At 40.6% G+C, this 24,773-nt stretch overlaps 2 protein-coding genes across 10 annotated transcripts in view; both read left to right on the top strand.

Annotated features, from left to right (window-relative positions):
• The window catches only part of CWH43 (cell wall biogenesis 43 C-terminal homolog), a 29,926-nt gene extending 12,850 nt beyond the window's left edge, over positions 1–17,076 (top strand). The window contains exons 8-18 of one of the 2 annotated variants that reach the window (XR_004080567.2): positions 788–913; positions 1,379–1,458; positions 2,738–2,843; positions 4,240–4,375; positions 5,130–5,279; positions 7,503–7,647; positions 8,313–8,374; positions 9,437–9,592; positions 10,818–10,943; positions 11,657–11,783; positions 13,881–17,076. Coding sequence is in view for 1 of the 2 variants with exons in the window: in XM_005149091.3 (XP_005149148.2) it covers positions 788–913; positions 1,379–1,458; positions 2,738–2,843; positions 4,240–4,375; positions 5,130–5,279; positions 7,503–7,647; positions 8,313–8,374; positions 9,437–9,592; positions 10,818–10,905 (1,049 nt within the window). In the remaining variant the exon portion in view is untranslated. The remainder of the gene's footprint in view (positions 1–787; positions 914–1,378; positions 1,459–2,737; positions 2,844–4,239; positions 4,376–5,129; positions 5,280–7,502; positions 7,648–8,312; positions 8,375–9,436; positions 9,593–10,817; positions 10,944–11,656; positions 11,784–13,880) is intronic. The other variant, XM_005149091.3, reaches the window with a different exon arrangement.
• A 1,946-nt stretch (positions 17,077–19,022) lies between these two features.
• DCUN1D4 (defective in cullin neddylation 1 domain containing 4) overlaps positions 19,023–24,773 on the top strand; it is a 41,543-nt gene continuing 35,792 nt past the window's right edge. For 2 of the 8 annotated variants that reach the window (XM_005149088.3, XM_005149090.4), the window contains exon 1: positions 19,023–19,110. In XM_005149088.3, the coding sequence (XP_005149145.1) occupies positions 19,086–19,110 (25 nt within the window). In that variant the 5' untranslated portion in view covers positions 19,023–19,085. Of the gene's footprint in view, positions 19,111–19,140; positions 19,367–19,891; positions 20,045–24,773 lie in introns of those variants that run through there. The other 6 variants (XM_031048905.2, XM_031048906.2, XM_031048904.2 and 3 more) reach the window with 5 other exon arrangements.

A 24,773-nucleotide genomic window follows, 5' to 3' on the forward strand; every position in this document is an offset into this window, starting at 1 on the left:
TAGCCTTTTTCATATAATACCCTGAAACTGTACTGCAGGTCAGTCCTTGCTTGAGAGTGCTGGGTAAGTGTGCTTGACATTCTCTGGAAGCTGGTGTTAAGATACACAAAGGTAGGGGAGGTCTGCTGAAAGATACTCTGCTTTGCCCCAGATGAAAAGATTTAAATGTTTTTATTATTCTGTCAATTGGTACGTGAATGGAAGGAGGGAAAACATGGCTTTAAACAGATATTTCACCAACAGAAGAAACCTAATAAAATGTGCAGTAGTGGTACCCAGCCTTAGTAGCAATTTATTTTGGGGGATGAAAAAGTGAATAACCCCAAACAATGTATTTTGAAGTTAATTATTTTTGTGTGAAATGGGTGTTCAGTAGCATTTAAATAATCGCTTAGCTTTGATTTCTTACTGCAATACTACTACTTTGAAATATTTTTTGGAAATGCTTATCATTAGTGGCATGTTTAATGTCACTGCCTCATTTTGCTGGAAGCAGTGCTCATGTCAACAAGTACAACAATGTAAATGACACATCTTTGAAGTGCTGCAGGCATAGTTGAGGTGAATGTTGTGACAATGATAAGTAGGATCTCTCTCAGTCTCATATTACCTGCATTATTGCGCTGGATGTGGCATTTATCTGCGTTCGTGCATTGAATTGTCTTTGTTGTTGGAGTCATGAACTTGAATGTAATACAACAGCTGGAAGTTTAGAAGTGGGTCATTTATGACACATTTTTTATATGTTAAAGCTCTATGAAAGAACTGATGACTTATATTTTTACAGGGTTTATAATGTTATGTATTGGGATAGACTTTCTAACATTACCCAAGCAAGACCTCAGCTCTATCTTTGAAGTGAAAAGCAACCAAAAGCCACTATTCAGAAAGAGTAAAACCTTTATTAAAATACGTGAGTATGATTTTACTTCCTTTCTTCCATGACTCTTAAATTGACTTATTACATGTGTATACAAAAGATAAGAATGATTTGTCAGCCCATTCAGTATATTGACTTTGAAGTAGATGGAAAGGAAAAAAATTGATAACCATTAGGGCATGCTATAACCCTACAAAGATCAGGATACTCATCATTATAATGTGTTCTACAGTAGGTATCATTTTTACATAAATGTTCCAAGGAGTTTTGGTATATTTTATCTGCTCATCCTGGTATGTTTTGAAGAATGTGATTATATCTGCACACATAGAGATACTCTTAAGTACACTATTTTGGAATGGTATTATTACTGGCATATGTAGAAATTTAAATATATACATTTCCCATTCTATGAATAATACACCTTAGAATGACAGTGAAATAATGTTATTTTCTCTTGGTTTAAAAGTAGCTTTTCTGTGTTTTTGCTGTTTCCAGTATTGTGGCTCTTTGTTGGTGTTGGTTTACTAGGATTGGGTCTACGTTATAAAACTTACCAGAAGAAGCTGGGCCAAGGGGTGAGTCATGTATTTGTGAAAATGGCAACTTTCAAATATACAGTAAAATGTGCATGTGGTACGTTAGGTGCTGAAGAAGTCTTTATACCAGTATCCGAGTATTCAACAAAACTAAAGCAGAAATGAAGATGTAAAAAATACAGTTTTTTAAATTAATTTCCTGTTGAGCTCAGGAAATGCCTGGGCCTCTGGAGGTTCACAATGCTGCTAAGAAAGAAGAAAATACTCTGAAAACCAGAGATTCTTGCCTCACACTCAATTTGAATGTTTTATAAATGAGTTAATGTGAATTATATTCAAAACTTGACTGGACTGTACTGTTAGCAGCCTGATCTTATATCAGGGAGGTTTGAACAGGTAACCTTCTGAGGTTCCTTCCAGCTGAAGGAATTCTTTGCTTCTATATTTATATGCATAACTCTGAATTTAACTTTTCTGAAAAGTTGTTAGACTTAGATTAGACTTAGACTACTTATGGAACTTGGATAAAACTAGGAAGATTCCAGATTTTTTATCTAATATAAATGAGGTATTGCAATGACAGTGACAATTGCTTAATGACCACAAAGTTTAGTCCAAGTGTGTTGCTTGCCTATTCAGTAATTTAAATTTAAAATTAGAGCTGGTTTGATCAGATATAACTTAACGTGTTCCCATTCTATGATTTAATTCATTACCAGAAGAAAATTGAATTTTTGATACAGTTGGTTGCAGTTATGGATTAGACTTTTTTTTTCTTTTGATAGCAATTTAGAAATAGCCTTTTGAAACTTGCTCTTGACATGTATTCCTGTGGGTAATGTTTCTGTTAGGTAAGTCACTGGTGATGAATGAAGGAAAAGATGCAGAAAAGGTGATGATAGCTAAGTAGAAATCTTGTGTGTGTGGATGCATCTATCTGCACATGCATATTCAAATATATGCACACAGACATACAGTTGACTTTCTTCCTAGAACTCATTTGGGTTTGCAGTACCTTTATAATGTGGAATAAAACCCAGGTAGTTCCTCTTAAAAAGATGGAAAGATTTGTATTCTCTATCATGTTCATTTATTACTGTTAGTTGCACAAATTAGTTTTTACTCTGTCAGAGCTGATTTTTTTGCAAAAATAGCTATTTTTTTGTAATTCTGACAGCTTTATTTGGAAAATATATTGGTTAAAACATCCCTTCTTGTGTGTCTTTTAGGGTGTGATGTAGCTGATGTTGCTGACTGCAAAGGTATAATACATTAAAGCCAAATTGCACTTGACTTCTTTTCCATTTTATTTTTTGAGGTTCCCAAAAGAGACTTCTCTGCTATGATCTGGCCTTTTAGATTTGCATATAACAATGAAGGATGGTCTAATTTGGAAGGATCAGCTGATCTGCTTAATCAGACAGGTAACCTTTTTTCTTCCATTTCATTTCTATGTGAGAGGCTTCATCTGAAGAGGCAGAAGCAAGAACACCTGCTGGGTAACCGGGTCTGTTCTTGCATTATCTCAAGAATCTATCTAGTTTCTTCCTTCTGAGCTATTCCAATACAATCACTTCTGTTAAAAAATCTGTTTGCAAAGGTGATAGATTTTTAAATTGTACTTTAAATAGGTTTCTGGTTGGATGAAATACTTTGTTATTTATTTGTGTTTTTTCTTATATTGCTGATGAGTTACTTGTCTATAGAGAAATTCTTTGCATAAATGCAATAATGATATATATCCTTTTAGATAGAATTTAATGTTTGAGAACTTCTCTGTTTGGTTTTGGGTTTGTTTTTTTTTTTTTTGATGTGAAGCATTATATGATTCCTAAAGGGTCTGAAATTAGTATGCCTTAAATAAGGTACATTAATGCATTCAGAGTTAAGCTGGAGATTCTTAAATGATTTATTTGCTAAAGTAGATTAACTGATTTTGAGAGCCACAGAGTAAAGAGCGGGTAAATTCAGCATAGGGGTTATTTTTAAAGGTGTGGTGGTGTGCATTCATTGGACTTATTTTCTCTCTGTTGGTCTGGAATAGTGAAGATGCCACATGGCTTGTGTCTACCCTGAAGGAAACTACCATCAACCCCATTTAGTGGTTTCAGACATTGTTTCTGTGGCCAACATGTATGCATGCTAATGATGGAGAAGCAGAAGGCCACATAGCTCTTGCTGTATCCTGCAGCTAAAATATACTCCCCTGACAAAACCACACCTTTGCATGTGAACAGGGAGGGACCACAGTGTCCTGAGAAAGTGAGATGGCTGTGGATGGCAAACAGTTCTCTAGAGCTGGGAACCCTTCTGTTACCCTGCTAGCAGGCTGATGGTAGGTTGCTATGGGCTGACTAATTGGTTTGGCAGCAGACCCTGCTCTCTCTTTACAGGACCCTTTGGAGCAGGATAGGATTTGGTAGATGAAGGTAAGTGCAGATGTGCTGTGTAGTGCTTGTTCTTCAAGTTGAAAGCAGTAGACTTGCTACTGGGTTGTTAATCTGTGCACATGCTGTCTAATGCTTTTGAAATGGTCTGCACTAGGTATGTGTAGGCTGGCTGTACTGTGCATCTGGTTATGCACCAGGGAGGACCTGTGGCAACCACACATTAAGTGTTGTTCTGTCAGAGGCTGTGTGGCCTACAGTGACCAAATGTTTGGGCACGACTTTGTTGCCAGCATTAAGATTTGCCCTGACTGACTCCTGGAGGGCTTGTATCTACAAGGGAAATGGCAACATTATGTAGTCATTTATAAATCACATTTATAGATCACAGTTATAAACTTAGAAGTATTTTCTTTTTTCTTCCCCATTTTAGATGCTGATTTTATCACTATTATAGAGAGTGATGCCTCCAAACCATTCATTGGGAATAATGATCCAACAATGTGGCTGGGAGAAAGACTAGGATTTTACACAGACTTTGGTCCAAGCACAAGAGATCACACTTGGGGGTGAGTCATCTTTACATGCACAGTGACATAAAATAACTGTAGAAACACAAACCAAGACTAACTCCACTAAAACATGAGCAAAGAATAATTAGAATAGTAATCACCATAATAACTTTTTGAAGCTTGTCTTTAAGAACACTCTTTGATTCCTTAGCATTACAGTGCAACGCAATGCAATGATCAGGTTTTGGTGCCTGCCTCTGTAAGCTACTTTGGCTTTGGTGTTGCAGAGAATGGCATCCTGCTCCTTAATGTACGGATTTGGAAGTTTGGCATTCAAAGTACTATATCTGATTCCCTTTTCTCATTATTTTGTTTGTGCTATGAGGACTTTAGATTTCAGACTTAAAAATGGGATAGCAGTTGGAAAATCTAACTGCAGCCTGGAGTTAACAGAAATTTTGACATCATTAAACCCACCTTGGGCTGTATAGCAGGAAATGGGCATATAAATGCACATATCTATTTGACCAGTATTTTTGTGTCTGATTTTACTGTAATGCTTGACCAACCCCCAGTTGCGTATCTTTGTGGTCTGGAAAACAGTGGCTTATGAAGTGGTTTTTTTTTTTTTAGGGGGATATGCAGATCTCTGTGGGAGGTGGAACTTCCTAGTGATGGTGGACTGCTATTTAATTTTTCCCATATGTAGAGGAATTTAGTAACTTTCCTCTTCCAGAGCCTGTGTCTTTTAAGTGACATAGAATGGGCTTGTGAACAACAACAAAGTAACTGTTTCCTTCTTCTCATGTAGGATTATGGCGCTGTCACGGTATCCAATTGTAAAATCTACCCATCACCTCCTTCCATCTCCAGAGGGAGAGATTGCACCTGCCATCTCAATGACTGTCAACTTCACAGGGAAACTGGTTGATTTTGTTGTCGCCCACTTTGGAAATGAAGAGTGAGTATTTTATTTGTTGTTACATGTCATGCAAAATCGTGTAACATAATGGTCATTTGTGAACTTCTGGGGTTTCTTTTGCACCCTTTAATATCTGGTGCTGTAATACTGATTCTAACAAGGCATATTGGAGGAAATACTGTGGTACAGCTATTGGTTTAAAATTTTGAAGCATTTTTTAAAAGGCACAGGTGTGTCATGGAAAACTCACCTGGGCCTGATATCTGAGTGACTAGAGATAAAAAGATGTAGTTCTGCAAAACCACAAGAAATAGGGCTACAGATAGATCTAAGTGCAGGATAGCATCCTTCTGAGTTCTTGCATTTGGAATAGATCTATTATGTAGCACAGTGAGTGCACATAGATAGCATTAATGGCCAACTGATGTTTATTAAAATAAAAAGTAACAATTCTGAAACCTCCAAGAAAGGACAGTGTTGAAACAGCAACAAAAATATCCATTCATTGTCCTTCTGACTATATGAAACTGGAAATAAGAAATCTGATGTCTGGATTCTTAAACGAAGAATTATACCAGTAACTAAAATATAGGATGGGAAAGATTAAGGTACATATTTTAGTTCTTTACTTTAAAACAATATCTTGATTACTTGTGTGTAATGAATATTATTAATAAGGGGTAGCTTTGTGGTGCTCCATGTAGCTGTTTCTGTTTGCTGCAATATCTAATATGTTTGTGGTTATGTAGTAAGATTTGGGCTTTTCAAAATATTTATTATAATTCACAGAGAAGCAAATTTATGGATTGGATGCAGAATATAATATATAAAGCTGCTATTCAGAAAGCAGTAGAGGTCTCATTATCCCATACTGAGCTTCCCTATTTCCTTCACGTGCGTAGAAGCTGTGCTCTCAGCATACAAATCGTTTGTAGTTTTCCCTTTTATTAAACACATATAGTTGTCAGAAACTGCTCCTAGTCTGAACACAAGAAAGGAATTTTCTGTGCCTCACACAGGTGGTTAGGCTTCCCTCTCTGAGAAGCTCTTTGTCAAAGTAGGAGAAAATAGCAGTGTATTCCCCCCTCACAGCAAGATGAGATAAAGGATGAAGGAGAAAATAGGAGGAGACACATGGGAAATGAGTACAAATTCGATTTTGTTTTGAAGTGAATGAATTTGTAATTAAATGGCACACATAACTGCTTGGTTTTCATCTTTTTTTCATCTGCTGCTTAGGATGACATGAACTATAGAATACTGGATAAGTAGGGATTTCTTTTAACACTGTTTTTAAAACATGGGAATATAACAATGCCTTGTGTCATTTAAAAGAACCAGTCTTCTGCAGAAGTGTAATTCTGGAAAGAGCAGCTAACTCACCTGGCAACTTCACATATACCAGGCTTTTATTCCAGTGGCTTGGGGTTTTCATCTCCTGTTTGTGTGCTTTTTATTCTTAATGAATTTATTTCAGTCAGAAGTACCACTATTTAGAAAGCATAGTGGCATTTAAATTCTTGTCCCCTTTTAGGATTACAGATTCCAAAATCAGTTCCCTATATCACTGGTATTTGTCCCAGTCTAGCAAAATACAGAAGAGAATACGCTTTATACAACTGAATTTATTAACATGAAGAATCACAGGAGAAAGCCCTTACATTATTTTATGACAAATCTGAGGACAGGATATGGGATCCAGTGCAGTATTCTACCAGGCTTCACTTATGCTATCACTTCTCGTCATATTGGAACTGTTGTGTAAATCTTGTTAAAGAGTACCTGCCAAATGTTGTTAAGTAGTGTTAATGGGATGACACAGATTTTAAGTCACATTTCTTAAACTACATGACCCAGACATTAAGACTATATTTACCATATGTCCATCTTGTTAGCATGCGAACTTTTTTTACACACCACACTGTGCTAGCACAACTGAATTTCAAGTGCAGGCAGAGACAGCCTCAGATAACCGAAGCACTTACGTTCACATTTCCTAGTGATGAGATCAGTATTAAAAACAAAACAGTAAAAGTTGTTCCTGTGGTGGTTAGAAAAGAACACAAATTACATCTACCATGACCATGTGGCTTTTATTGAATACAGTGATTATTTTGAATTACTGAGCTTTTTGTAAACTTGCATACTCTCTAATACTGAGCAATAAAAAGGGTACCAGATTCATTTGTGGTTCACTATGTTATAGCACAAAGATTCTGAGCTAAAATGTATATATATTTAAGTCTTTCCCATTTCTTTCAGGGAGGACTTAGACAGGAAACTCCAGGCTATAGCTGTTTCAAATATATTGAAGACTAGCTCTAAGCAAGTAGTATTTCTAGGATACATCACTTCAGCTCCTGGATCCAGAGATTATACTGAATTAATAGAAAATGGAAATGTCCAGGTAAGGTAAATGTACTGATTCTTTTAGCAGTTGGAGATAATACATATTTGAAACAGTTTAATATTTCAAATTGGTAACTTAGAAATAGACATAAGAGAAAATAGATGCACATTTTCAAACACCATCTTCAGCTACCTCACGGTATGTTATAGAGAAGGTGGAGTTACACAGTGAAAGAACAAGAAGCACTGGACAGCAGTTGCCAGAAGAGAAATGCCAGTTGGATAGCAGAAGACCAGAAATAAAGGATCACAATTATTTAAGGTTGTTAAGCATTAGAACAGAGGCCCAGAGTTGTGAAATCTCCATCCTTGGAGATACTCAAAAGTTGGCTGCGTAAGAGCCTGAGCAACCTGCTTGAAGTTATTTTGAGCATGGGGTTGGGAGTGGGTGGCCTCCAGACATCCCTTCCAACCTCTAATTCTGTGATTTTTTTGTTTTAAAACTGAGTTCTTCAGTTCGGTTTTCTGTCAGGAGATGTCAAAAAGCTATCTGATTTGTTTTTGTCCAGCAGTGGGGTTTCTTCTTTCTACCTTATTTCTATATTTAAAGCAAAACATTTTTTCTGCAGCATGTTTATACATTGGTTTGTTACTGATTCAGATGCTACCCTTGAGGAAAGCTTACCTTATTTGTTTGACTTTTTTTACCCTTTTCACTTGTAGGATATTGACAGTACAGATCATGACAGATGGTGTAGCTATATTATGTATCGAGGAGTAATAAGGTATGTTAAAGTGGATCATTTATTCACTGGTTTTAATTACTTTTATGACTGTCAATTTTACACCCTTCTGTAGGTAACTGTGGAAGAGTCTCACATCCCTAAACAATGATGTATGGGCAGTGAGGTATATCATAAAGAAATGTGAAATAAAGAAAGATATCAGGATGGATGATTGTATTTCTGAATAGAATTTACAAAGACAGTATTACAGGTTTCATCCTTCTGTGTCAAAAGCCTTCAGATCTAATCTGCTTTGCTAACATAAAACTACTTGTTTTCCAAACCTCTGACTTTGCAGCATCATTCTAAAATGTGAAGGCTAAGCCCTAATTTGTATGTGACACAGAAGATACAAGTTTTGAACTATGACTGTAGGGTTTCCTGAAGCAAAATGCTGATCTAATACAGCCAAGCTTTATGCTGGAATTAGTGGAACCTTTAACTTTAAGCCCATATTGAAGCACTTTCCTCTTCTGGGACCTATGCACTCCATGACTTTTTATATCAGGTTGCTTGTAAATCATTCCCTTAGTGTTGTATGTACCAGAATGGAATTCAGCTTAAACTGTGCAAATTCTGCAGTGTTCACAGGAGTAAACCCAGTAAACTAGATAGCTGTCTTAGTAACAGTACTTAAGTAACAGAGGTTTTGGTGTTTTTTTTTTTTTTAAAGGCAACAAAACCCCCATTTGCAGTCTAGTTTTTCCTGTTGTTCATTCCTTTGATACTTGAGTTCCTTTCTTGAATTTCAAAATTTCTTCAGTGAAAAAAGCTGGTGTGCTTCTGCTGGGATGCATAAACTAAAACTATTAATTTTAAAAATAAGTTTACAGATGTTAAACTTTTTCTGTTGTCACTTAGGTTTTCTTGGTTTTTCTACTTACAATGTTGTGTTACAATGCTTGTGTTTATATAGCACTCTAAGTTTTTTGAAGTGTGGTTTACAGAAATGGAAGGTTATGTTGATAAGTTAAATAGTAACTCTTGAGAAAAAGAGACTTGAATTAAGAATGTGGTGAAACTGCCTTATTTCTTCAAACTAACTCTTCTGATATCTGATAGGTTGGGCTATGCCCGCATATCTCATGCTGGTTTAAGTGATTCAGAAGTCCAGATGGCCAAATTCAGGATCCCAGATCACTTGGATAGCTATGTTGACAATGACAGAATCATCACTGATCCTAGCCAAGTTCCTGAGGACATCCATTTCAATCCTAGGTCAGTGTATCTCATAGTAAATTATATGTGACATCTTGTAAGTTATAGTGGGAGACACTGATCAGTACCAAACTAAGCAGAAGATTAGGAGGCAAGAATTTCTGATATATAATTCCATTTTTAATACTGACTTAGCATATGCCTTGGGAAAATCAGCCTGCTGTGTTGTAGCATAAATTGAAGGCAGTGCTTCTTTCACCCAGGTGATTAATTTGTGAGACTGTTTGACAGGGATATTTGCCAAGTGAAGTGGTGACTCATTTTATAAATGATGAGAGATCTCCCATGTTTCTCAGCAGTTTTGAGGGCTGGGGTCTTTATGTACTGTTACTTAGAACACAAAATACAATACATACGTGAAATACTCTTTGCATAAGCATTTTAAAACATACTGTATAACTGGAGTTACAAAAATTAAGAAGACAGTATGCTGCATATGTAAAGAATAAAAAAGGGTTAAATTTTTACATTTAAAGTTATTTACTTCTAGAATGGTGTCACTTTTCCACTGACATTGCATAAGGAACAGAAATACAGAGAAAGGTATTTATTTTACACTGAATGTCAGTGGAAGAATTATGAAGTCTGAAATAGACGTTGCCGCAGAGAGACAATTTCCAGTAATGCTGTATTTACTACTTCTAACATGCCTAATACAGGATATTTCTTCTACACACCTAACAGTTGAGCTTACTTACTTTTTGTTTATCACTCAGTCACTGGCTTCCTGTCTAACCAGGAGTTTGCCCAGTCTTTTCCACATGATGAAATCTGCCTGAAGTTAGCATTCGAAGTCAGATTTTCTCAGCTGATTTCAGCACAGAATATTTTTCTTGTGTGCCTATAAGCAGAAAATGTATACACTTTAGGAATTTGGATACTCTGGGGAGTTAAATTATACCTCCCCAGAATTCAGTAGAAAAACTGACTTCAAAGAGCATGAGGTTTAACTAGATAAATGCACCACACCTTCGTCAGCTGGAGTACCAATTACAGAGTGTCTATGGCATTAATCCAATCAGTGTAATTAAATGTCTCCATTATACTCAAAGACCTCCTGTTAGATAGCATAAGTACATCATGATTTATATGTAAGTAGGGTTGTGGCCTGTTTCTGAGATAAGAACATTCAGAGGAGTGATAATTATATTATAGGAAGTGTATGATTTAATTGCATAGCTTAAATCATGTTGTAATGGTTTTGCTTTGTTGAATATTTTTGTAGGTTTGGATCTTATAAAGACGGACATAATTATGAGCATATTCATCACTTTCATATGAGCACTCCTAAATATTTTAAACAGATAAATTAGAATGAGAAAGTAATACATCACTGGGACCAACAAAAAAGGTTTGTTGTTTGAAACTGAATTGCCAGCCAAAAAGACCACATTGTTAAGGATGAGCAACTCCTGTGCTGCATAATACTGCGTATGTCTGTGTAATAGTTGGTGACTCTTAATGAACTGTCATTGCCGTGAGAGAGGGAAGACACATGCATTTTGATAAACTGGTGTCTACCTGGACCAGATACCTGCTTTGTATCCAGCAAAGCAAGGGTGAGAACTTGCTTTGGCAATAACTTCTACTTTTATGAAGGTATCCTATATTGTGCTGTTTCAGAGCTGAATGTATCCATCCACTTTTCTTTAGGGTCCAGGTGTAATCCCTTTCCTGGGAGCTCCTTGGAAGAACCATGAGCGAGGAATTTCAGCTGACTTCCATTCTTTTTTGATGACTGAGGCAAAGCAAAATTATGTGGTAGTGTAGGTAACCTGTCAGTATGTGCTGCACTTTGTAGTCTGCTGCTACTGCAGTAATAAGCTTGGCCTTAGTTTTTGCCAAAACAGGAGTGGGACTAGTGTGGTTTTTAACTGGGAGATGTGCAGTTCCTATGTGTTTGAGGTGTGTGCATTTTTTACTTACTGAAACAGTGTTTACATCTGCTGCTCTTCCACATTTTATTCTTAAATTAGTCCTATTAGAACAATTGCAAATCATTGATGTTCATTGGAGGAAAGGTGGTGACGTTTCCAGACTTCCTTTTTTTTTTTTTTTTAACAGGGCATTAGACACTGCAATGCTTTTACACAAAGGGAAGAATAAAGTACCTCTGAATAGTTATTGTTATGAGACACTCATGAGAACGCACTGCAGGAGAGTTAAAAGCAAGCATGCTCAGCGTGACAAGGTTTCTGAGAAGAAAGTTGATTGTATTTTTTTATATATACAAATAAATAAAACAAAACAGCATTGTCATTTGCTAGCGCTACTCTTTAGTGGGATTATGTAGAAGTGGGGCTTTTTTATTACCTAGGCAGTGAGTTACCTACTGTGTAACACACATGACACACTGTTAAGAAGTGTTTTCTGGGAGTCTCTTGGCAATGGCTGTATCCTTCAGGATATGTGCAGAGCTTTCCTTATGCAAAGAGATCTTTGGTGTTGTCCAAAGGAAGTTTCATGCTTATGAGAAACATGTCAGATGATTTATGTAAATGACCCTCTCATTGGAAACCGCATTTGTGATGCTGGTATTTAGTACTATGTGTCTTTGCAGTAATACCTAAACATACTGTAACTGAAAGGAACAGGACATGTTGCAGGAAAGAGGGTGGTTTTTTTTCTCCCTCTAATTCTTCACCATGTGCTTTTGAGAACAGCTTGCGCATACTTAATTTTATTGTTTCTCTACGTAAGCAAATACAGGATGTGCCTTTACCCAGGGTTTCTTGTTCTATGAAGTCAGGTAACTGCTGCCACCACCAAGCTTGTCCCTTTATCCTGGTCACCCATCATTTTGCTTCCTTGTTTTTAGAACTGTGTTTCTGAGAGTTGAACAATTCACTGATCTTTGTGGGCAGGGGATAGTTGAAGGGCACTTCAGGAATACACAGCTTCATCTTAAATGGTATTGGAAAGCCTGACTTTGTTAGTTAGAATTAACCAGCCATTGTTGAACTAATTTACTTCTCACCTAGAGGTGCTGTTTATCTTTACAAGCCAAAGGAATTGTAATTAAGTTTAGATATCCTTTAGGTAGGATTTGAAATCCTCTGACCTTATTCTCTGCATGACTCTCCAGCAGAGCAGGATAAATTAAGTTTTAGTGTGGTGGGATTGACTTTCTTGCACTTTCAGCAGTTCTCTTGTGCAAACAGCAGTAGCTCCTGTCCTGCTTCCTCCCAGCCTGCAACAGCAGCTGGCACTGGCACTGGTACCAGCATTGCACAGTGGCTCCGAGTAGCCTCACTTCTATGCAGTGTGCTCTTGTGCTAGCTCTGACGCATGGCCAGCCAGAGGTTTGCCTTTCCATAACCCATACAAACCATACCATTATCTTGCCACGTTACTTAATGTTCTCCACAGGCTGACTCTGCAAATACTTTGTAATGTGAGCAGTTTATTCATGTGAGATGCAGGAAATGATACTCATAAAAAGCTTGAAAATTGCTTATTTTTTTAACCATTAAAAAATGGAATCAGGATATTTTTCAAGAAGTCAGACACAAAAGCGTGACTTGCTTAACAGATGAGACTGTATGTCATCTCTGTGTGTAATGTCCAAAGCCTGTGAGCATACTTGAATAGATTTTCACAGGATTTAGAAATGTTCACCCTATTAGAAATGTTCATGTAGACACTGCCAAAATCTAAAGTTGGGGTATTCTCTTCTGAATAGCTTGTGTAATTTAGTATCAGTGGATCTGTTCCTTATAATGCCTAATATCAGGCAAGCTAATATGTGTGCAAGTGTAAGGAGTAGCAAGTATCTGTTGACATTTGCATTATTTTATTAGAGTTACTAAGAAAAGCTATGACCATGAACTGTTTGTATACTGCTTTTACTACTGTAGTTAGGACTGGGAAGCTAAAACTACACTTTCTTTGTCCTTGAATCTGCACACTGATCTAATCCTCTGTACCTGACTGGTTTAGAAAAACGTGTAGTACATCTCTCAGTTGCAATCACTGTGTTTCAAACTATGAAAGAAATGTGCTAGAACAGGCCCTGCTGCAGGGGTGTGTGACTAATCTTGCTCTTTCTAATCGTACTTTCTTCATGTCAGCTTTCGTAAGATACTGGGTTATGAAAGAAAAGGTTTGTGAATGTCTTCATGCATTCAGAGGCAGCATGAAAATATAAATGTGTAAAATAAATAGACATTATTTTCTAAAGGTTTGAATTTTTGTGACAAGTAAAAGGTCTAGACTAAGAATATCTGAGTTCTAAATAATGTGTATTCTGCTGTATTCCTAATTCTGCCCTGTCTGATGTTCTGTGCAGGTCAGTTAAAGTTGCTAGGAATATACAGGAAGAGACAGCAGTACATCAGGAGCCTACCAGTGTGTATCTGAGAACAAGAAAGATGGACTCTAGGTAACATGTAAGAGAGGAACTTCTGAGACTAATGGTACTGGGTTCTTCAGTGGGATGGAGACTCAAGTCTCCTCTTAACATATGTTCCTGTTCTGGGGCCTCGTGTGAGGCATTTCTATGTGTGTAAACTTGGCTTCAGGAGCTGTGGCTCTGGTGTTGTCACAGAGCACTCTGAAACCTGGGAGCTGCAGTTCAAACCTCTGGGGCTGAGAAGGACCTGAAATTGTTATTTCCCATTTTCCAACAGGGTGTAAGAGTACCAAGTTTATTACTAAAGTTGGGGATACCCTTTGGATTTTGACTGGAGTTGATGTTACTGGAACAAGCTGGGTGCAGCTTCAGTGTGCAGGTGACTAGCTCCCATGCTGTCACTGAAACAGAGCACTGAAGATGTTCAGGGTCCTCTACTGACAGGGACGGAGCTTTGTTGCCCCCAAAGGTGCTAGTTGTCTGGATCCATCTCCATGGTTCAGGCAGAAATTCTGAATGCTCCATGACATAGCTTCCCAATTAGGAATTAAGTGGATTTCTTTTTTTTTTTTTAATTTCAAACTGAAGGTGAAAACCCCTATAGATCCAGTTTAAGGATTTAAATATGGGGTAACAGTAGCCTGAAATATGTGTTTTCTTATGTATGTAAAATTACCTTTGTTTGCAGGATGTTACAGAAGGACCTTTGTGGTCAAACTCATATGTCTGGGGCAAGTATAACAGAACAAATGTTTCTACTTAAAGGAGGAGCATAGTATGAGTCCGTGGGACAGGGCAGTTAAAACGAGCTGACTTCTTGAAGGAGCAGTGGAGTTTATAGAATCTGCAGCTGCTGCTTTCTGCCACCTGAGGTCCTCTTTTATCCCTGATCAGTTCTGGTCTGCTGACAGTGCAAGAATAAGGCAAAGTTTAGGTGCTTCATTGTAACTTTTCAGGGTGAAAAATCTTTTCAGAAGCATTCCTTTCTCATATCTGCAAATGTTTTATGACAGCGATTGTTGGGCTTCTGGTAGATAATTCGTTTCTTTTCTTACAATGCCCTGTACTGTGCTTTGTTGCTTCTTTATCTGCTTTGTTAGTGTTCAGCAAATTATGCTTTGGTAATGTTTTTATTTTCACTACAGTTCTCTTCCCCCTCTGGCTTATCACATAATGGTTTATGATTCTGGTGCCTAAAATCAACTTTCAAGCTTGTTTCTAAGCAAAGCAAGATGAACGAAGGTATTTGAGACATGCAGTGGCTTTAGCAATTTGGAGTCTGAAACCCTTTGGAAACAGAGGGGATCTTTTTTCTCCAAGGTGCTTCTGCATGATGTTTCTGATAGTGGAAAAGATATAAGTAAGTAAATGACTCCTCTTTCTCATGTTAGTATTTTTCAGTCTATGGTAATTTTTTATGTGGTTGTAATTTTAGTCATCAATTAAAAAAAAGCAATATAGCCATAAAAAGACAAGCAATAACAGTTTCTCCTTGATTGAAGTTTTAAGTTTGCTCTAGCAGTGTGCAAACTGGCTGATGCATTTCCTGCCCGCACCAGTTCTTGGATTATTATTCCTCACTTGTGTGCTAATGAGAGCATCTGCACATGTGTGTAGTGAGCCAGAGCAGGGTATTCATCTGGCTGGAAAACAAGCAAATGAATGAAACCACAAGTGTTGAGGTTTTTGTTTTGGGTTGGGTTTTTTGCTTTTGGGGGGCATTGGAGACAGTCTTCCTCTTTGATCTACCTTGCTATCTAGCTGTACAAACGTTTGCACTGGCACAAAAGAAAGGATGCCAGGAAGGCTGGGATTAAGAGGTGCTTGATCCACCATGACTTGATTGATCTGTTCTATGTAAGATGAAGTATTTCTGTGTTCTGTAAACTCAAGTTTCAGAAAGAAAATACAGGCATGATTTCATAACATCTGCCAGCCTGGAGACTTGCATAATGGTTTACAATTAGTGGTACAGGAGATATTTACACCTTCTTCAGGCTGGCATGAAGGTGTATGTTGTAATGGGCCTTGTTCTCATGGGGCAGGCCTTTTCTGGCCGAAGCATACATTCCCTTGTTTAGCAGGCAGAAGCAGAAAACAAAGCCTCTTTTGTGTTTCCCTATGGACTTCTTTGCAGGTCTGGTTCTTAAGGGTCAGGGATTATACTTCTGCATTCAGCTATTCAAAAGTATTTTGAACTGTCAAACCTACAGTATTATTTGCTTTGCACTTACAGTAGGAGTTACAGAAGCTAGAGGCTAAGGAAAGTTCTGTAAAGCCAAGGTAGTATCTTTCATTTTAGACTAATATAAATGGGGGGAGGGAGGGGAAAGTACAAATCTTTCTGATTTCAGATACCACCAGATACTATTTTTCTGTGCCACCTTTCTTTAGATCTGTATCCATATACAGCTATGTAAGGCATTGAAGGTTATTTTTTCAGATTACGTTTTTATTCAGATCCAGCAGTCTGTGTGCTTTTTATGGTCAATGTGAACAAACAGGCACCCCTAAAGGAATTGTTCCTCTCAATCCAGAATTAGAACAGATTAGATGAATTGCAACTCAGTGGTGCCCCTATTGGGTATAAGAGCTTGGGATGACACACACAAATGTGAATGTTTGGCATGTGGGATGTTAGAACTACTCAAGAAGTGAAACCTAGCTTGTACTGCTTTATGATATATATACATGTATATATATCATAATATATATTTAAATATATGTATTCAAAGGTGGTAAAGTATACAGTTCTTACGGTAAAGAAGAGATGGTGCAAATAGGAAAATATCATAGAGGCAGGAAGCTCTACAGATATACTGTCAAGGAGTTAATGAATAAGTAAGAATTTGAAATAATGGGGTCTTTCATTGCTCTGACATGGTCTTAGTATATGACTTTTGAAGACAATTCATTTTCTTATGGACTTCATCTTCTCTGGAAATCAGGCAGTTGACAACATAAGATGCTGCTCTGCAAATTATATCGGCTGCACTTGCACATTCCGAGTGTTTCACGGAGTCAGGCAAGGCTCATAAAAAGGCTCAGACAGGTGTGTGATCTGTTAATTCAGGACTGTGTGCTAATGCATTGCTTCAAAAGGACCATCACCTTAAATCCGGTGCTTCTTCAATTCTGAGTCTTTTACTTTTTTTTAACTTAACCTCTTAGAGGAAGCTTATTTTCATGGGTAATTTCTGTCATAATAATCCTTCACTGTGCACTGGCAGTGCTGTAGCCGTTTCTTTGCGGGGTGCAAGATGCTGAGCTCGCATGCTAAGCAGCCATGATCTGTGAGGTGTCCTCCAGCTCTGGAACGGGGCCTCTTTTCCTTTGTACTGCAAGGGGGAAAGCAGGGTGGCTCCACATGTCAGATGCCTAGAAGTAACTGCAGGGAGGTGGTCACATCTACCTGCAAGGTGCAGCTGAAAACCCATGTTTCCCCACTCACCAGCCAGCCTGCTGTTGCCGCTGCCATAACATTGACCCAACACCCCGCTGCGGTCAGTTGGCTGTGGCAGGCTGACCATGGTTCTCCTCGGGTGTAGAGGGAGAAGCGAGAAACTAATATATCTTTCCAAACTGGTAGGCGATTTGGCTACACTGAAGTTGGGTTTGCAGAGCAGGAGGATGTTGCAGCCCAGCAACCTTCCTCCTTCAGTGCCTGCCGTGATGACAGGGCACCAGCTGCCCTGGGGCACATGATACATATGTGTGCAAGCACCTGTTTAGCTGAGCATAGCAAAGCCAAGGCTTACGAGCCTTCGGGCACCCAGCAGCCCGGGGTTGATCCAGGCAGTGGGAGCCCAAGGTGGCAGCCCTGAGGTGCTGTGGCCAAGGCTGCCTACGGCCCCCTCAGGACTGAGACCAGAGCATCTCTGGGCTGAGCTGTTGCGAGCAATGCTGCTGCCATTGCCCACGCCCTGTCATGGTCATAGAATCATAGAATAGTTAGGATTGGAAAGGACCTTAAGATCATCTAGTTCCAACCCTCCTGCCATGGGCAGGGACACCTCACACTAAACCATGCCACCCAAGGCTTGGTCCAACCTGGCCTTGAACACCACCAGAGATGGAGCATTCACAACCTCCCTGGGCAACCCATTCCAGTGCCTCACCACCCTTACAGTAAAGAATTTCTTCCTTATATCCAACCTAAACTTCCTTGTTTAAGTTTTAATCTGTTACCCCTTGTCCTATCACTACAGTCCCTAATGAACAGTCCCTCCCCAGCATCCCTGTAGGCCCCCTTCAGATACTGGAAGGCTGCTATGAGGTCTCCACGCAGCCTTCTCTTCTCCAGGCTGAACAGACCCAACTTTCTCAGCCTCTCTTCATACGGGAGGTGCTCCAGTCCCGTGATCATCCTCGTGGCCCTCCTCTGGACTTGTTCCAACAGTTCCATGTCCTTTTTATGTTGAGGACACCAGAACTGCACACAATACTCCAAGTGAGGTCTCACGAGAGCAGAGTAGAGGGGCAGGATCACCTCCTTTGACCTGCTGGTCACGCTTGTTTGGATGCAGCCCAGGATATAGTTGGCTTTCTGGGCTGCGAGCGCACAGTGAAGCCGGCTCAGGTGCATTTTCTCATCAAAAATGGTCTGTGGGGACCAGCTGCTAGGCTACAAGACAGTTCCCAGCCGCCCGCCCTTGGCCAGCCAGGGGCTACTTTCCTGCCCACCGGCTGACAGTCCGCCCCGTGTGGGGCGGGGCGACCACGGCAGCCCCGCCTTCTATCCCTGCTTACCCAATCGTGTCGGGGTGTGGGCGCGGCCCTGGGCCTTGGTAGCCAATCAGAGCCACGGGTGACACGAAGTGGTGTTCTCTGCACGCGCTTTCAAGGCCGGGGACGACTGTCACCTACAAAGACCAGTCGGAAAGCAGGGAGGGCGGGGCCTGCCAGGCCTCCCTCCCAATGGGAGCTCGGGAGCGGGGGAAAGGCGGTGTGGGACAGGCAGAGGGAGAGTGGCAGGAGCCTCGTGCAGTAGGGGAGCAGGATGTGCGGCCCCTCCGGGCAGCCCGAGCCAATGGGTGCCGCCGGTGGGCGGGGCGGGAGGTGTCCGTGCTTAGGCTCTGTGATTGGGAGAGGGCAGCGGGAGCCGGGCCGGGCAGGGCAGTGCAGTGTGTGCGCCGCACGAAAATGCACTCGGATGCCGCCGCTGTCAGTGAGTAGCGGCGGGGCCGGGCCACGCGCTCTCTCCCGCCCGCCCACCGGCGGCGCCACCGGCCTGTTTTTTTTCCACCGGCGGGCGCTGCCGCCCGGGTGGGAGCGGTTTCTCCTGCCCCTCACCGAGGAGGCTCGGCCGAACGCGCCGCTGGGGCTCCCGGTGACGGCCGAGGGCGTCAGGCCTGCGGGTGCGGAGCTGGCAGGGAGCGAGGCGGTGCGCGCACCTGGGAGCGGCGGCCCCGTGGGGATAGCAGGTGCCCCGCGGCCCTCAGCGGGCTGCTCTGGGGGGGCGGGAGGGGCTGGACAGGGGCGGCCCCTGCTGCGGCGGGCGAGGGCAGCAGGGCCGGCGGGGCCGGGGGCAGACAGCGGAGGGTGTGACGCAGTTTCCCCGACCCGGCTCGTGAGCGGGTGAGGCCGCGGCCGGCCTTCGTGGCTGACTGCGAGGGAGCCACGCTGCAGAGCGGAGGGTGGGCGCGGGGCTGCGGGGGTGCCCGGCCGCCTCGGCGGGTGGGAGCCATGTACGTGTGCTTGTGTGGGGAGGTGGGTGGTGGTTTGTTTAGCGGATTCCGCCGGGCCGGTGCAGGAGAAGCGGGCTGTGAAGGGGAATGGGTGCCGCGGCGCATTGTGGGAGGTAGAGTCTCTCCTGCGACTGCCCTGCGCGGCACGGCTGGGGGCGGTGGAGGGAGGAACTACAACTCCCAGCAGGCACCGCGGCGGCGCTTCACTCTGCCCCGCCCCGCGCGGCAGGGACAGTTGCTGCCCGGTACCCGGCGGTCGGCGAGAGCCCCCGGAGGGCTGGAACCGGGAGGGGTTGCTTCATCCTCACTCCCTCCTCTCCGCCGTGGGCAGGACGCGGCCCAGGGCAAAGCCCTCAGCTGCGGGGCGGGGGGAAGGTGGGGCAGGAGTGCGGGGTCACGCCGCCTGTTCTGGAGGTGCGTAGGGAGGGCTTTGTCTCTGTAGCGTATTTCTTGGCTCCGGTTTCGGAGCAGGCGGGACCGTGGGTAGGTCTCCTGGCGTAGGGGGATTGCACACCTGCGCGGGGCTCGGGAACTCGCGCCGTCCCCCCCGCCGGAGAGACAAGGCTGTCATCCCGGGTGCAGCGGTGTTCCCGTTTCCTGTGAAATCTCCCAGGGACGTGTTCTCACTGTGCGAGGAGTTGCAGCTCTGAGACACGCTTTATTACTGCAGAACTTGCTTATGGGAAAGATAATGAAAATTGAAGCTTTGATCGTACGTTAATGAATGATGGTCTGACTTTTGGACGAAGTCCTGAAAGCAATTATGGAAAGAAATGCTGCATAAGGCCTGGATTTGCTTGAGTCCTGTGTTTTTCAAAATGAGAGATTGGATGGGGCAGCCTGCTAAAGGCTTTAACTCACAATGTTATGTAATTTCTTTAGTGGTTCTGCTTTATTTTACCTTTATATTTAGGGATCATTATATGTTGGTGGTTAAGGCTGTTATTACAGTGCAAATAACTGCCTCATGATGGAAATGGGTAATTTTTCTAGAAAATTCCTTCTGTTCAGTGTCTTTTGTCATGTGCCCTGACCAAAAAAAAAGAAAAGGTGTGGGCCTTCGTTATATACGTGTAAGCTACAGTTACAAATATTGCAGTGCTCCCTGGTGTAGGATGTTAAGGCTATGTGGTGATTATTTTTTTATATATATATATGTAATTTCTCTGCAGAAAACAACAGTGCCGTTTCTCAGCCTTCAGCTGTTACTGGCTTCTGTTTAAAAACGTCCCTTGGAATGACTGGACCTTCCACTTCAATACTTTTTTTTTTTTGGTGGAAGGGAGAAGGGGGGCAGTTCATGGCCTTGTGTATATGTTTATTTTAAATAGGAATATTTTCCTCGATTAAGTAACTTAATTATCTGTATCTTCATAGTAGTTATTTTTATTCCTCATTGATTTAAATGCGTGAAACAGGAAGTGTTTGTGACATTTCTTAACACATGCAGAAGTTGGTATGATTGTCTCTTGACTGAACATTTCTTTTGAGCCTTCTTAGATTCTTACCTGTTCTCACAATATAAACTGCATTACCGTATTTTTTCTCAGTCTCAATTTTACTTTCTGAGACTGAGTTTACACTTTTCACGTTACATCAGAAACACAAAGTTTTCCTTTTTTCCCATTGCAAACATTTGCTTAAAATTTTTTGGCAACTCTGATAATGATAATTGGAAATATCTTCTCTACAGCAGGCCATTCAATAAGCTGAATTAGACATGTAAACAGCCTTCCTTTTAGTGCTTCTCTTCATTCTTTTCTATCAGGATGAGTTTTAATTTGTTTAATCACAGCACTTGATTTAAATTTATTTTTGTCTGAGTGGCTTTTATGCTAAGTGAATTATTAATCCCGTGTTTTCTTTACTTTTCCCCCCATACTTTGGAGAGACTGAAAACAAATACTTTGAGCTTTTTCATAGCATTATTTCCTAGTTTTGTTTGTGTCTTCAAGCAGCAGAGGAGAACTTACTTGATTTGCCTGTCCTGTGCTTGCCAAAGAGCATTGCACTAGGAAGTGTGGTTCATCCCATGAAAATGTACCACTCTGGTATGCCATTTAAATATTAGAGCATTTAATAGTGTGGTTATTTCTTCTACAGTAAGACTACTAGCAGGGCTTTCCAGATGAACCCTTATTTTAAATGTGCCAGCATTTTTTTTTTATGTCGTGCAATTAAGTTGTTTTATTTAAAATCACATGTCTGAGGTTAAACTTAGTTTTCACTTTTGATTCAATAAGAGATGGAAATAGCTACCAGTTTGATCAGTTTTATATATATATATATATATATATATATATATATAGTTGTTAGAGCTACAAGGCTTTAGCTTGCCCACGGGAACCAGCTGGTGTGACACATGCTTCTGTGTCTCTTGATGTAGATGTGTGGCTGCACAGACTCTAGGACTGTCTGCTGCAGCTGCTCATTACTGCCCATTAGCTGTAGATTACTCCTTCCTTTTCTTTACTGTAAAATGGTTTGTAGGTGCTCTCTAATTCACTCAGTCAAATATATCTAGGCAAGCTCTGGTTGCTTACTTAAGGTGTCTAAACTGACAGGGTTGATTTTTTTTGTCTGAAGTGGATTAGGGAATGCCCACAACCTGTACTGCTGGCAGGATTGTGGGGTCAGTAACTTTTGGCAGTGAGGAAGAAGCAAACAGCTGGGGCAGTAATACTTTTGACTGGCATAGCTGTTCCTAGGCTGATGCAGATCCATCGTGATGTATACTAGATGGGCATAGTGCTCGACACCCTAGTAGTGCGTACTTGACAGGGTTACATTTCTGCTGAATTAGCTGGAGCATGAGATGCAAAGTTTTTATTAGCTTTCTGCCCTTTGTAGGATGCCAGATGACACCTAATCTGGCATGAAGTGAAGAGTAGTGCTGGCAAATGACTCTCAGGCCATAGCAGCCAATAATGCAGAACTAACTTGCTGATTCTTTTTTGAATTAATTTGGTGGTAGAGTAAGAGACTGGATAAACACTTTTCATCAAATGGGTGTAAAATTAGTTCTGTATTAAATGTTTTGTGGCTCAACTTCTTACGTTCTTGAATTGTAGGCTGAAAGAGTGTTCAATGTCCAAGTAACACAGAATCACTGAAATGCTGTTTGATTTGGTAATACATGCTTTAGAAATAGATTTCAATTAGCTGTGATTATTCACTGCTTTCACTCCTTCTTTTCCAACTGTGGCTGGTTGCTGTAGCTTTCTGGCAAGAATCTTCATTAGGAACACTTATCCAATACATTTAGTAGGTACACAAGCGGTATTTGCAGCAACAGAAACAGATGTTTTGCACAAGAAATACATTTAGTGTTAGGTCTTGTCTATAAAAAAAAACAAAACACACAACCAGCATGCCTCCAAAGAAAAGAAAAACCCACTCCAAATCCCCAAGCCTTAAAAACCCCATGAGCCAGTATGCAGGGTTTTTCATCCTATAGGCTCTCTTGTTCAGAGCCCATTTAAGATACACAAAAATGCGTTTAAAATAACAGTTACAGGACTTTTTAACTGCTTAATTTGCTCTAGAATTCTCAATTGATTTTAAACTGCAGTAGTTCTCTTTCTAAACAAGCCTTCAGGTTAGGGTACTTTAAAAATACCTGGGTAGAATAAGGATTTGTTCCTGTGTGTGTGTGGGGGAACGATTAATGGCTTTCCCTATCTATGTACCATGAAGTAATTTTAAAATATTTTGTTTCAGATAAAGTGAGTGACTGGTTGCATGTGGTACTGAGAGTTGAATGTGAATGTTTGCCTAAACTGTGTTTTTTAGTGTGTTTATCATTTCAACCACATTTTGGTGTTTAGGTTCGTTTTTTTTGTGTTTATTTTGCAATAGCTTGAATCACTCTGTGTTTTGCTTCAGAACATTTTAGGCTGTTGTGTTTGGAAAGTGTACACTGATTTTAAGCTGTGGGTTTGAATACTGCTGGTGTCAGCAGTAGCTTTGAGCTTGGTGCAGCTCTGCATGCATGTGTATGCAGAAGAAATGTCCTGCAGCACCATGTCTTTAGTGTTAATGGTTGGGTCCTGTTGCTCCTGAAACCAGGATGTAGCATCCCATTTATTGCATGCCCTTACTGTTCAAGCTGGAATTCACTTTTATTTGCCTTATTTTCTGAGGCATGTTTAACCCCATCAGATCAAGGGAGACCCTGCTTTTCAAGCCTGTTCTCTGCTTCCCCTTGCCTGCCTGCTTGCTCTTGCATGATGGACTGAGAGACATCTCTCCTGCAGGCTGCCCTGCGAAAGGATGTCGTTGCCTGTGCAGATTCAGCCACAGACACGTTGGAAATGAATTCTTAATCCTGTCTTTGACAGGGATGCAGAGTCAGCTCCTAGCTGCTCTGTACTGCAGTTTGGGGATCTCACTTTTAAAGTGTGTTGTGATATTTTTGTGTATATGAAAATAATACTGACGCACATTTTTCTTTTGTTTTCTTCCTATAGTATTGAAAAAGAAATTCTGCTTCCTTAACATAAGTATTGAAGGCTTTCAGCAAATGCAGGTTTCAGATCTGAAATTCTGAGTTCATTAATCAATATAAATTGTCTTACTCCTAGGATAAGTCAGTAAGTAGTCTACAGAGCATGAAATAGTTTAGTTCATAGAAGATTAAATGATTCTTTTATGGATAAGTAAAGTTTATTTAAAACTAATTAAAAAGTCAGTATTTTGAGCTATTTCTAGTCATACTACAAGTTTTCTCCAGTTCTGTTATTTGAAGCCAAGGAAGGCCATTAAATGAAAGTAAAACCATAAACATTCAATTTTAATTTTCAGGGATGAGTCTGTCTAGTATGTATTTTCTGAGAAGTATTTTTTTTCCTGAGAAGGTAACAGGAGATTACCCATGATACTTGTACCAAGTCAGATATATCTTAGCAGTAATGAAAATTGCCACTACAACTGTTTCCATAGTTAATACAGAGTTGTATATCTAGCATTTACATGGCACGTCTGTTTAGGAGAAGTATTTTTAGACCTACTGTTACTGTGAGATTTTATGTATTTTTATATTTGCTCAGAAAAATAATCTAGAAACTTTTAAAGGAAACTTCACTATAGCTGCTGATCTGGTTTAGTGCTATTGTTAATTTTTTACTAGTTCTTTAGTAGATTG

Source organism: Melopsittacus undulatus, chromosome 7 (genome assembly GCF_012275295.1).
Source record: "Melopsittacus undulatus isolate bMelUnd1 chromosome 7, bMelUnd1.mat.Z, whole genome shotgun sequence".
Lineage (NCBI taxonomy): Eukaryota > Metazoa > Chordata > Aves > Psittaciformes > Psittaculidae > Melopsittacus > Melopsittacus undulatus.